The following is a 14,365-nucleotide window of genomic DNA, read 5'->3' on the forward strand; positions in this document are numbered from 1 at the left end:
CAGTGGTGGGCCGTCAGTCAAAGTCACTGACTTGCATTTTAATATATTTATTTTCATGAATATGTATTAAATTATTCCCAAATGTCTATTCTCTTCATTTAATTATTCCCAAATGTTTATTATCTTCATTTCAAAGCTTTTCTCTTGTTTACGCTGCTTCCAGTAATGTATGTTCATGTTAGAGCTTTTATCCAATCATATTTCATCCATCATGTGTTGCCATGTCAAAGAAATCTTCCTTGAGGCCCTCAGAATCCACAGTGCGGACGCTTGTAACTTAAAATCAATGGCAACGAAGCTTATTTTAACCCATCAGATTTCGAGTTGGCGACACCAGAGCCATCTAGCAGGCGTTCAATAATGTCTGCATTTTCCCGTCCTTTGATTGGATGGGCAGAGAGCGTAAGAACTAGCTAAACCGCATTCGTAGCGACCCTCACAAGCTAAAATATTTCCGTTATAATATCGTTTTTTCAGTTTTTTTGAAGGAGGAGAAGAAATGAATTCGGTCGCAGATATTATTTTAATGCCATTTTCAAGACTTTGGTGGGCCAACACCGCAGCCGGCAAGCCTGTCCCAGCAGGGGAAAGGATTTGTCCGCCACTTTCAAATCACGAACTACAAGCGGTACCCTTGACTCATAGCCTCCAAGGAACACTGCACATTGTATTGCTGGGAATGTCTGTTATTTGCAACGGATCGACTTGGTGTTTGGAGCCACATTGGGTTTGCAAACTTGAGTTGTCTAACCAAGGCAGCAACGAGACACCAAAGCACGGCCAGACACTTACAAGCGACGGTGCTTTTGAAAACGTTCGGGGAAACCCGAGTGGACCAGCAGCTCAATGAACAAGCACGCCAGGAAACGGAACTCCATAACGAAAAGGTGAATAAAAATAGGGAAATATTAAAAAGACGGATCGATTGTGTCATATTTTTGGGCAAACAAGAACTTTCATTTCGGGGACATGATGAAAGCGCTGGATCCACAAATAGAGGGAACTATTTGGAGCTTCTTTCTTTTCTTGCTGAGAACAACAGCGACTTACATTATCACCTGTCCACCAACAAAGTGTTTTGTGGGACGTCAGGCAAAATACAAAACGACCTGATGTATGCCATTACTGAAGTGATGGGAGAAGAGATAAAAAGGCACCCTAATAAAGCACCCTTTGTCGCTGTTATGGTGGACGAGATGACAGACCTGAGTAATGCAGGGCAGCTCGCACTCGTCCTGCGTTATGTGACGGACACAGGTATCAAGTTCAAGTTCAAGTTCAAGAGATTATTTGTCACATACATATACATACGATCATACATATATGCAGTCAAATGTCATGACACCCGGTGATTACGCACAATAAGCTCTATAAGCTCTAAAAATACTAAAAAATAAAAATACCAAAATGTGTATATTTTTGTCAATTGTCATCATGTCAGGTTAATATTAATGCTTCTGCTATATATGTATGTGGGGCAGCTCTGACTGCAGTGAAAGAAAACCTAAAATTTTATTAAATCGTGTTAATTAGGTTACTTCCTTTAATAATGGCATTCATTCTTGCTATATAAAATACCTGTCTGTGATGCAACTTCCTGTTCTACTGCGTTTCTGTATAATATTGATGGCGTCTGTAAGCATGGTGTCATAATGATGGTATCAAGAGGTGGATTGATTTAGGTAGGACGCCACTGAAGGCCTAGGTGTAAAATTCACAGCCCGCCACTGGTAAACTTTAATCACCTCACCTTATGTTGCAGCTGCGCGGTAGCAGATTGTTGTAATAGTCCATCCAATGAGTGATTTCGCCAGCGCCATGTTCCACCATCTTTGTTTACACTTGCTCGCGTGCTCTCCCCACTAACGTAAAGCATTATTATCACATTTGGCCGTCTGCTACTGCACAGCGGCAACATAGGGTGAGGGTGAATTAAAGTTTACTTTGGTGTCGTGTGGGGAAATAGTGATGTTTTTACAGGAGTAAAACCACTATGTTTGTTTTTAGAAGAACCTTTAATTGTCACACAACACATTCATACACACTTTGGATGGTGGCCGGTGAAAAGAGGCCTCTGCATTTAACCCATCCTGGCTTGTCCTTTCTCATGGGGGGCAGCCAGGAGCAGTGGGCAGCATTCCTCGACACACCCGGGGTGACATGTGTCCATCGCTGTTCAGACGATGATGTGTGCATGTTTTCCGTGGGTGTCCTTACTGACGTTGGTGGAGGAAACTCCATGTGAGCACGGGGAGAACATGCGAACTCCACACAGAAAGGCTCCTATTTGGGAGATAACCTGCCCGGAGCACGGTGCCAACAGCGGCCCAGGCGGGAATCGAACCCAGGACCTTCTTGCTATGAGGCAGCATAGCATGCCACCTTACTGATGGTAGGTGGAGGAAACCCCATGTGAGCACAGGCATACTCCGCACAGAAAGGCTCCTATTCGGGAGATAACCCGTCGGATCACGGTGCGAACAGCGCCCCATGCGGGAATCGAACCCAGGAACTTCTTGCTTGCTTTTAAAGAAGGATGGCGGAACTCATCTGCTAACATGAGGGCAAATTAAAGTTTACATCTTCAATTTCGCAACATAAATCCAGCCAAGCATACAAGTGTTTTACATTTAGAGGGGGAAAAAAAAGTTGAATTACACAAGGCATTATAAATAACCTAAGACTAAGACTCTGACGGATATTGGTTTTTCGACCTACTCCAAACTATATCAAGCTTGTGTGTGCCCAGTGTTGGATAATGTAGCAGGGGTATGGGGATTTAAACAGTAAACCAAAAGTGAGGCAGTCCACAACAGCGCCATGCGACATATCTTGGGTGTACATACATTTGTACCAATCATGGCAATCATGGGAGATATGTGGTGGGACCCTCATGAGGAACGTTGGAGTATGTGTATGATGCGCCTCTGGAATACGATACTGGGGCTTAATACCAATAGAACCGTCAGACAGGTCTTTGAGAGGGATACATCTTCCCATAATGTATCCTGGTGCCATCTCTTCCCCAGGTAAACAACACACACACACCTGGCCATCCACATGATGTAGAAGAAAACATGATTCATCAGACCAGGCCACCTTCTTCCATTGCTCCATGGTCGAGTTCTGATGCCCACGTGTCCATTGTAGGTGCTTTGGGCAGTGGACAGGGGTCAGCATGAACACTCTACCGGTCTGCAGCTACGCAGCCCCAAACACTGCAAGCTGCATTGTGTGTTCTAAAACCTTTCTATCATAGCAGCATTAACTTTTTCAGCAATTTGTGCTGCAGTAGCTCTTCTGTGAGATCGGACTAGAAGGACTGCACTTCACTCCCCACAGGCATTTACAAGCCTTAGGCATCCATGACCCTGTCGCCGGTTCATGGGTTGTCCTTCCTTGGACCACTTGTAGTAGGTAATAACCACTGCATACTGGGAACACCCCACAAGACCTGTCGTTTTGGAGATGCTCTGACCCAGTCGTCTCGCCATCACAATTTGGCCCTTGTCAAAGTGGCTCAGATCCTTACACTTGCCCATTTTTCCTGCTTCCAACACATCAACTTCAAGAACGGACTGTTCACTTGCTGCCTAATATATCCCACCCCTTGACAGGTGCCATTGGAACGAGATGATCAATTTTATTCACTTTACCTGTCAGTGGTTTTAATGTTGTGGCTGATCAGTGTGTATATTATTGTTTCAATTATAAAAGGAGTAATTTCTAATTCATTTACATTTATTAATTCTAATGATATGTGGAATAATAATTGTCAAATAACAATACATCAAATTTCCACTGATATTCCCACCAAACATTGAAAGTTACGCATTTCAGATCTGGGGTGGAAACTGCATTTCCCCTGCATAAACATTTGATGCATACTGTATATAAATAAAATCAACAGTGCTCTGGGAATTGTTTGGCTGGTATCATATTAAAATCATACATCGTGTTATTGCTTACCATGTGTGCACTGGTGGAAAGTGACAAAATTCTAATTTCCTCCCTATCTGGCTCAGGGGGGATATGATGAGAAGAGCAGCCATGTTGTTCTCTCACTTTTTTCTTTTTTATTTACGATGTTTCGAAAGAAACTCATAACTGCAACAGACACTCGTTATCACAAATTAATGGAGTCCGCTGTCAAATTGAGACGTAGACGGAATAATGATGATTCGTGAAACATGTAGAAAACTGCTTGTTACAGTTACTGCAGAAGAAGCACAGCCAAAGAAAAAATTATTAAAACCAGGTTGCCAGATCAGCAAAAAAAAACCCTCCTTTCTCCGTGTTCATTTTCAGTGTGTGTGTTTGTGTTTGTTAGCGGGTGTGTAGGTGTGCAATTGATTCAACAATGGTGGCGATTCAATCAATGTGTCTCCAACGAATGGATTCCGATCTGCCATCATTCATTTTAAGGTCATTATTAAAATACTAAATGAGAAAATGTAATTTAAAGTGAATAACACCTTTTTTAATAAAGTTTTCAAAATACTGTTTATTTTCATGTCTGTAAATAGTGTCATGGAGGTTGCATCACAAATATTACAGAATATGTATTAACATCACAATTTGGTTATTTTCAGAAGAAAATCGATTTCCCTATCCGCACAGCAAAATATTAGTAAAATATAAAAACACAATTTCACAATTTAAATATGTTAATTTATTTGCTTCCCTCAGTTTGGGTCCCCTTCCCCCCATCACACCAACTTATTTTCCCTCCAAACTAATGAACTGCTGCTTTAAGTGATATAAAAAGAAGTGACATCACTTAAATGTTCAGAGGAGCTCTATTCAAAAGCTGGTAAATTAGTTATTACTGATAATTTGATGTTTTATAATGTGTGAGAGGGTCTGTCAAGCATAACTTCTCCACCACCGGCCAGTTTAGGAGGAAATGTTCCACCCCGTCACAAGTAATGCATGAGTAACGGGTGATGGGGGGAAAAAAATGGGATTTGTGCCTGAGGTGGGAAAATATGTTTTCTGGGAAGTTTAATATGCATATTAAACTATGAAATGTCAAAGAAATGGATTCTTTGTTATTAAGATTTCTGAAAATAGAAAGGCTAAACGGCTCCCGTCTCATGGAACGACTCCTTCGTGTTTTGTTTTGTTTTGTTTTGACGCGCGCGCCCGTGTGTGTGTGTGTGTGTGTGTGTGTGTGTGTGTGTGTGTGTGTGTGTGTGTGTGTGTGTGTGTGTGTGTGTGTGTGTGTGTGTGCATGCGCACGTGTGAGTCCCCGATTCAGACCTGCTTCACGATTACATCGTGATTTTTTGGGGCAAATTTTCCTCCCTGTTGACATGATTTTGTCATCAAATTCAAATGCCAAATTCACCCAGATATTCCCCGGATTTTAGGACACACACACACACACACACACACTAGCATTATGCAACCATGGCGACACCCTAGGGATTCTCCTTCTCCAGCTCCCAAATGAAAACACTCATTTTAAGATAGCTGCTAGACCAACAAAATCAATCCGAAGATCCTGGTTTGTTTCTTTATGTGTCTTTTTTATTTTATATTTCTTTTTAACAACTCTGTGGAGTCGCCGGTCAGCGTTTATCACCAAAACAAGACTCCGAACGACTAGACATGATAAGTAAAAGGCAACCTAATAATACACTTTTTAACTCTACAGCTTGTTTATTTAGATTTTGTGATATTTTATTGTTTTATCACTGGGGAATGTTTCCTGCACATTGCTGCCCATCGGGAAGCACTTTAGCATCAGACACAAGCTGAGGCAGCAAATTACATGTGACAGAAGCAATTTCTGGGGTATTTTCTCTCTCTAACACACACACACACACACACACACACACACACACACACACACACACACACACACACACACACACACACACACACACACACACACACACTGCTCTGAATGTTGTGAATTAGATCAAAGGGCAGCATATTGAAAGTGTGAGATTCCCTCCTCTCCTCTGCCGACTCAGCAGCTTAATTGATAATGCAATATTATATTATATTTCCACTGGGACTGGGAAAGTTATGCAGATAGATAGATAGAAAGATAGATAGACAGACAGACAGACAGACAGACAGACAGACAGACAGATAGATAGATAGATAGATAGATAGATAGATAGATAGATAGATAGATAGATAGATAGATAGATAGATAGATAGATAGATAGATAGATAGATAGATAGATACATAGATAGATAGATAGATAGATAGATAGATAGATAGATAGATAGATAGATAGATAGATAGATGGATACATAGATAGATAGATAATTGAATAACTGCAATTTTGTTTGTTTTGGTGGCGGACCATGCCACCAACAACAGAGAAAGCATATAGAGGGGCACGTACAAAGTAGAAATACATTGGAATAGCTTAATTTCTTATAAAGTGACAGCTAAATAAATATGGGATTTTAGTAACAAAATAATGTTACGGATTACCACTTTAAATCAATCTGAGTTTCAGAATATTGCTACACCATCCATGCATGGATCCAAGTCATCTTGAATATACAGATATTGGCTATCAGCTAATGACTATTGGCTAACAGCTCTTGAGGCATTGAGATATACGTATATGTGTATGTATATATATGATATAATTTTTTTTTCACATATTTTTATTGTCTACATTTCTAAATATATACAGCACATATTTGTTGTACATTGTTTTCATATATATTTATTTATTTGTATGAAATGTATTCAATATATTTTCTCACATACTGTATATCTATATTTATACACTATATATAAAGGTATGTCTTTTTATAAAATATATTTAATATGTTTTTTTCATAAATATATATTTATTTATATATTTATTTTTTTATTATTTTTCTCTCTTGCTTCCTACCTCCTTGAGGCAGCCCATGAAGTTGTTGCTGACTGGGGAACCGGGCAGGTCGGCTGTGCTGGGGCTCCCGCCCACGTAGAAGAAGTCGTCGGAGCCCAGCATTGTGTAGTCCTCCTGGGTGTAGCCCGTGGTGGTGAGGATGCCGTCCACGGAGATGGTCACCTGTTGGAGGGACGGGGCAGCACACAGCCAAGGCCGCGCCATTACAGTCTGCAGCGCATTTCAGAAAACTTAAATCAATTACAAAAATCTTCCTCCCTTGGTCTGCATTCTAAAGTGAGGCACTGGCCATTTGATTTGTTGAGCGGTCTCATTTTTCCTTGTTTTCTCACTGAATCTTTTCATCGGAGTGCTTGGCTTTGTTTTGGACCAGACATTTGGTGTTTTCGATTGGGGTTGTGTTTTTTTATTGTTAATGGAATTCTTTTAATCATAGGTTATTTCACAGGACAGGTAAAGAAAATATGGCTCAGGCATATTTTCTTTATCTTTGATGGGGGGTAAGAGTATGGATTCTAAGGTTTGGTACTTTGGTACGGGGGGAGGGGGAGGGTTAGTACAATGTTCAAACCAAGGACAAATTGAGGAACACTTGTCTTAGGTTTTTTCAGGGGGTTTTATCTGTTTAAACTGCAGACACACGCATTTAAACACCATATAAACACACAAACACACATACACACACACACACACACACACAAGACACGCACACGCACACACACACACACACACACACACACACAAAGACACACACACACACACACACACACACACACACACACACACACACACACACACACACACACACACACACACACACACACACACACACACACACATATTTAGTCATTTACTCCTACACACAAACACACACATATTGACATATCCACACACATGCATAACAGAAGGGGGGACATCAAGGTTTTCAAAATGAAAGACATTTCACTAGGACATGTAATGAAGTACGCGATTGGATGACGCCATACGAAGCGCTTGGTGGGGAGGGGGTTGCGAGGCCCGTGCACAGTCCGGACCAGGGCCAATATCCAACTGCTGTCTCAAGAATAACCTTTATTATTCGACAATAAGCAATAGCCATTAGATAATAGTCAATAGACAACAGCCATCAGTCAATAGCCATGAGCCAATAGCCAACAGCCAATAGCCAATAGCCAATAGCCATTAGTCAATAGCCAATAGCCATGAGCCAATAGCCATGAGTGAATAGCCATGAGACAATAGCCAATAGACATAATTCAATAGCCAATAGCCATGAGCCAATAGCCAATAGCCATTAGTCAATAGCCAATAGCCACTAGTCAATAGCCAATAGCCATTAGTCAATAGCCAATAGCCATTAGTCAATAGCCAAAGCCATTAGTCAAGAGCCAATAGCCATTAGACAATAGCCATTAGTCAATAGCCAAAACACAATAGCCATTAGTCAATACCTAATAGCCATTAGTCAAGAGCCAATAGTCATTAGACAATAGCCATTAGTCAATAGCCAAAACACAATAGCCATTAGTCAATACCTAATAGCCATTAGTCAAGAGCCAATAGCCACTAGTCAATAGCCAACAGCCAAAAGTCAATAGACAATAGCCAATAATCAATAGCCAATAGCCATTAGTCAATAGCCAATAGCCATTAGTCAATAGTCATTAGACGATAGCAATTAGTCAATAGCCAAAACACAATAGCCATTAGTCAATAGCCAATAGCCACTAGTCAAGAGCCAATAGCCATTAGTCAATAGCCAAAAGCCACTAGTCAATAGCCAATAGCTATTAGTCAAGAGCCAATAGCCATTAGTCAATAGCCAAAGCCATTAGTCAAGAGCCAATAGTCATTAGACGATAGCCATTAGTCAATACCTAATAGCCATTAGTCAAGAGCCAATAGCCACTTGTCAATAGCCAATAGCCAAAAGTCAAGAGCCAATAGCCATTAGTCAATAGTCATTAGACAATAGCCATTAGTCAATAGCCAATAGCCATTCGTCATTAACCAATAGCCATTAGTCAAGAGCCAATAGCCACTTGTCAATAGACAATAGCCAAAAGTCAAGAGCCAATATCCATTAGTCAATAGCCAACAGCCAATAGCCATTAGTCAATAGCCAATAGCCATTCGTCGTTAACCAATAGCCATTAGTCAATAGCCGATAACAATGAGCCAATAGAAATTAGACAATAGCCAATATACATTAGTCAATAACCATAGCTGTTAGCCATTAGTCAATGGCCAATAGCATTAGCCAACAGCCGTTAACAATTAGGCAATAGACAATAGCCAACAGACAACAGCCATTAATCAATAGCCAATAGCCATTAGTCAATAGCCAATAGCTGTGAGCCAATAGCCATTAACCAATAGCCAAAAGCCATTACTCAATAGCTGATAGCCATTAGTCAATGGCAAACAGCTAATAGCCAATAGTCATTAGCCATTAGACAGTAGCCATTAGCCATTAATCAATAGTCAATAGCCAACAGCTGTTATCCATTAGTCAACAGCCAATAACCAACAGCCAATGGCCAAAATGCGCAAGTCATTTGCCTATAGCCAATAGCCATTAATTAAGGGCAAACAGCCAATAGCGAATAACCAACAGTTATTAGTAAATAGCCAATAGCCATGAGCCAACAGCCATTGGCCAATAGCCAATAGCCATTAATCAATAGCCAACAGCCACTAGCCAATAGCCAACAGCAAAAATCCATTAGCCATTAGTCAATAGGCGAGGGCCAACAGCCAATAGCCAATAGCCATTAATCAATAGCCAATGGCAATTAGTCAATCGCCAATAGCCATTAGTCAAGAGCCATGAGCCAATAGCCATTTGTCAATAGCCAATAGCCAACAGCCAATAGCCGATAACCCTTAGTCAATAGCCAATACTCATTAGTCAATAGCCAATAACCATTAATCAATAGCCAAGAGCCAACAGGCAATGGCAAATAGCCATTAATCAATAGCCAATAGCCATTAGTAAAGAGCCATGAGCCAATAGCCATTTGTCGACAGCCAATAGCTAACAGCCAATAGCCAATAGCTCTTAGTCAATAGCCAATAGTCATTAGTCAATAGAAAATAACCATTAATCAATAGCCAAGAGCCAACAGCCAATAGCAAATAGCCATTAGTCAATAGCCAATAGCCATAAGTCAATAGCCAACAGTCATTAGTTATAGCCATTAGTCAATAGCCAATAGTCATTAGTCAATAGCCAATAGTCATTAGTCAACAGCCAACAGCCAATAGCCATTAGTCAATAGCAAACAGCCAATAGCCAATAGTCATTAGTCAATAGCCAATAGTCATTAGTCAACAGCCAACAGCCAATAGCCATTAGTCAATAGCAAACAGCCAATAGCCAATAGCTATTAGTCAACAACGAAAAGCCATTAGTCCATAGCCAATAGCCATTAGTCAAGAGCCATGAGCCAATAGCCATTTGTCAATAGCCAATAGCCAATAGCCGATAACCCTTAGTCAATAGCCAATACTCATTAGTCAATAGCCAATAGTCATTAGTCAAAAGCCAATAGCCATTAGTCAATAGCAAACAGCCAATAGCCAATAGCTCTTAGTCAACAACCAAAAGCCATTAGTCAATAGCCAATAGCCATTAGTCAAGAGCCATGAGCCAATAGCCATTTGTCAATAGCCAATAGCCAATAGCCAATAGCCGATAACCCTTAGTCAATAGCCAATACTCATTAGTCAATAGCCAATAACCATTAGTCAATAGCCAATAGTCATTAGTCAAAAGCCAATAGCCATTAGTCAATAGCAAACAGCCAATAGCCAATAGCTATTAGTCAACAACCAAAAGCCATTAGTCAATAGCCAATAGCTCTTAGTCAACAACCAAAAGCCATTAGTCAATAGCCAATAGCCATTAGTCAAGAGCCATGAGCCAATAGCCATTAGTCAATAGCCAATAGCCAATAGCCAATAGCCGATAACCCTTAGTCAATAGCCAATAACCATTAGTCAATAGCCAATAGTCATTAGTCAAAAGCCAATAGCCATTAGTCAATAGCAAACAGCCAATAGCCAATAGCTATTAGTCAACAACCAAAAGCCATTAGTCAATAGCCAATAGCCATTAGTCAATAGCAAACAGCCAATAGCCATTTGTCAATAGCCAATAGCCAACAGCCAATAGCCGTGTCCCTTAGTCAAGAGCCATGAGCCAATAGCCATTAGTCAATAGCATATAGTCATTTGTCAATAGCCAATAGTCATAACTGGTAACTCCAGACCACTGTGGTTATTCTCTTGAAGACTGGTGCATATGGGCCCAGTGGGGAGGAGGGAATTGGGGTTATTTGGGGATTTTGAGCCACGACACAAAACACCACTTTCACCAGCATGCCACCAAAACACTCACAAGGGGAGGTGAGAGGGTGAAGATGAGTGGATTAGAGTGTTAGTGGTTATATCATGGGTGTGTGTGTGTTGGGAGGGGGGGGGGGCCATGCCATGCGCCATTGTGAGTTGGAAACAACTGTCAGAGCTCCCGCAATAAAAAGTAAAAGGGTTGCCATTTATTAAAGTCTTTTTTTTTTTTTTTTGCAACTTTTAGGGCTCGGTGTTGAAGGTCGAGGTCACCATCTTTTGCAGGGATTGTGGAAAGCTTCTGCCAGTTCTGGACGACAGTCCTCACAAAAAATGGGGGCTTTTTTGTGCGAAAATAAAATTACAAAATTAAAAATAAAATAAGGTAAGTCGCCCTGACAAAGGCAAAGAGGTCAAATCAAGAAGTTTTATTATTTTATTGTTTTTTTTTCTTTTTTACTTCTTTAAATCTGCAGCAGTGGAGAAAAAAATAAAAAAATAAAAAAATAAAATAAACTATAAAATTAAAAGCCAGAGTGAAAAAAAGAGGATGGGGATCTGTGTGGGGGAGGAGAAGAAGAAGAAGATAAAGAAGAGGAAGAAGAAGGTTGTTGGCAGGTCAGGGAGGGGAATTGAAGAAGTGAAGAAAGAATTGGCTGGTAATACAAACCCATCTCCTCATTTTTTGATAAGAGTGTCTAGGATGGAACTCAAAAAGAGATCGAATATAAAAGAAAGAGAGGGGGGAGGGGACACACGGCAAACCCAAAAAAAGACAATAAGAATGATATCTACCAGACAATGTAGTTTGTTTACCATAGCGTGTCCAATGCCTGATTGCTTTCCAGAAAAAGGGGGGAAGAAAGGAAATCAAAAGAATAGTGAACAAAAACGGTTATTAATAAAGATGGAGAGAAAAATGAGGAAAGGAAACAAAAAAAACAAAACAATGTTGAAGAATTAGGATGTTAGTTAGATAGTTAGTTCGTTAGTACATTAGTTGGTTAGATACTGGTTAGTAGTTAAAAAAAAATGACTTTTTACCATGGATGGGTTAGTGTTGTGGTGATTAAAACACTAAAATGATTTTAATTCAGAGGTCTTGTAAATCCTTGAAATTCCTGGAGATTCCTTGAGACCCTGTCAAGACCCGTTTCAACCATCCCATATCCAATAAACCCCTTTCAAAGAATACGGATAAGAAAAGCAGAATGATGAAGCGGATCTGCTCAATTCGGGTTGGATGGTTAACAGGCTAACAGGCTAAATCATGTAGCACAAAAGAAAAATAATGAAACAAATATTGTTGTGTTTTTATCTGCAGTAAGCCTTTTAAAGAGGAACGAGAAAGAGAGAAAGCTAGAATGGTACCAAGACAGAGATAGCTGGAAGAAGAGAGAAGAATTCATAAGCCTGCAGCCACCAACTTGCTAAACTGTGAATTTTTCCGCCAAATCTTTTAGGCTACTACTACTATTGTTACAAACCTGTTTGGTGCTGTCAGGACATCGGCACATACACCGATCAGCCACGACATTAAAACCACTGACAAGTAAAGTGAATAACATTGATCACGAAGGACGAAGGAAAAATGGGCAAGTGGAAGGATCTGAACGACTTTGACAACGGCCAAATTGTGATGGCTAGAAGACTGGGTCAGAGCATCTCCAAACAGCAGGTCTTGTGGGGTGTTTCCAGTATGCAGTGGTTAGTACCTACCACAAGTGGTCCAAGGAAGGACAACCGGTGAACCGGCGACAGGGTCATGGGCGCCAGAGGCTCATTGATGCTCGTGAGAACCAAGTCCAGGCCGTCTGGTTCGATCCCACAGAAGAGCTACCGTAGCCCAGATTGATGAAAAAGTTAATTCTGCTATGATAGAAAGGTGTCAGAACACACAATGCATCACAGCTTGTTGACTTGCAGACCAATCAGAGTGACTGACCTCCGTCCACCTCCGAAAGCGCCTACAATGGGCATGTGACCGTCAGAACTGGACCATGGAGCAATGGAAGAAGGTGGCCTGGTCTGATGAATCATGTTTTCTCCTACATCATGTTGGTGGCTGGGCGCGTGTGTGTCATATACCTGGGGAAGAGATGGCACCAGGATGCACTATGAGAAGAAGGTAAGCCAGCGGAGGCAGTGTTATGCTCTGGACAATGTTCTGCTGGGAAACCTTGGATCCTGGCATTGGATGTTACTTTGACACAAAGGACTTACCTAAACTTGTTGCAGTCCAAGTACACCCCTTTATGGCTGCGCCCTGCCACACTGCAAACACTGTTCAGGAATGATTTGAGGAACATGACAAAGAGTTCAAGGTGTTGACTTGGCCTCCAAATACCACAGAGCTGCTTTGGTGGCACGAGGGGGTGCTACAAAATATTAGGAAGGTGGTATTAATCTTGTGGCTGATCGGTGTACAGTACAGGTCCCAGGATAAAACTCGTCCACAGCCGGCCGCCAGGCTAGAGGTCGACCACACCCATTGAAAGCACAATACCCCCCAAAAAATGCACTTTTACTGACTAGCACAACCAACTCTAGTTGCATAGATGCAATAGTTGCATAGAGCGCTTACTCTGAATGTTTTGCTATTCCTCGTCCTTACAGGGCCTTCCATAATTCTCAACACTGGAGCTCCAGTGGGCCATTTTAATGAGTTTGAGGTTCATGGTCTTTACTGGTAATGGTAGCTGCATTTCCACCACAGGGGATTAATAATGTACTATCTTATCTTAGCTCAATGGCTCCAAGTCTCTCTGAAAGAGATTTCACTCCTCTTGTGCGATAAACGTGCCTCCACTTTCCAACACAAACAACGTTTCACAATTCCCACGCCGCCGTCCATTAATGGGATATTATGTGCACAGCTACCTTATTAGAACGCATTCGAGAGACTGTCTCTGTTTCCTCTAAAATGGTTGATGCTACACAACAGGATAGAAAACTGTCACTTAAGAGCAGCTGAATGGCTAATCGAATCCAACACATTTTAATGAAGCGCTCCTGAAAAGCCAATTAAATAATTGACGACACACACAAGCAAACACATTTAAACCTGTTAAAGCTAGAGCGGCGGCAAAACTCTCAAAAATAAACTCAACTATAAGTTTATTGACAAGCGTCTGTCCTTGACA

At 41.0% G+C, this 14,365-nt stretch overlaps 1 protein-coding gene across 1 annotated transcript in view; it reads right to left on the reverse strand.

Annotated features, from left to right (window-relative positions):
- The window catches only part of LOC307227588 (neurexin-3b-like), a gene marked incomplete at its 3' end in the record, with an annotated part of 299,424 nt that extends 287,368 nt beyond the window's left edge, over positions 1–12,056 (reverse strand). Inside the window, exons 1-2 of the mRNA XM_079996955.1 lie at positions 12,039–12,056; positions 6,873–7,034 (exon numbers count right to left, since the gene is read on the reverse strand). Of these exons, the coding sequence (XP_079853081.1) occupies positions 6,873–7,034; positions 12,039–12,041 (165 nt within the window). The 5' untranslated portion in view covers positions 12,042–12,056. The remainder of the gene's footprint in view (positions 1–6,872; positions 7,035–12,038) is intronic.
- Positions 12,057–14,365: the final 2,309 nt, after the last annotated feature.

The sequence above is a fragment of the Zeus faber genome (genome assembly GCF_960531495.2).
Source record: "Zeus faber genome assembly, chromosome: 2".
NCBI classification, from domain to species: Eukaryota; Metazoa; Chordata; class Actinopteri; order Zeiformes; family Zeidae; genus Zeus; species Zeus faber.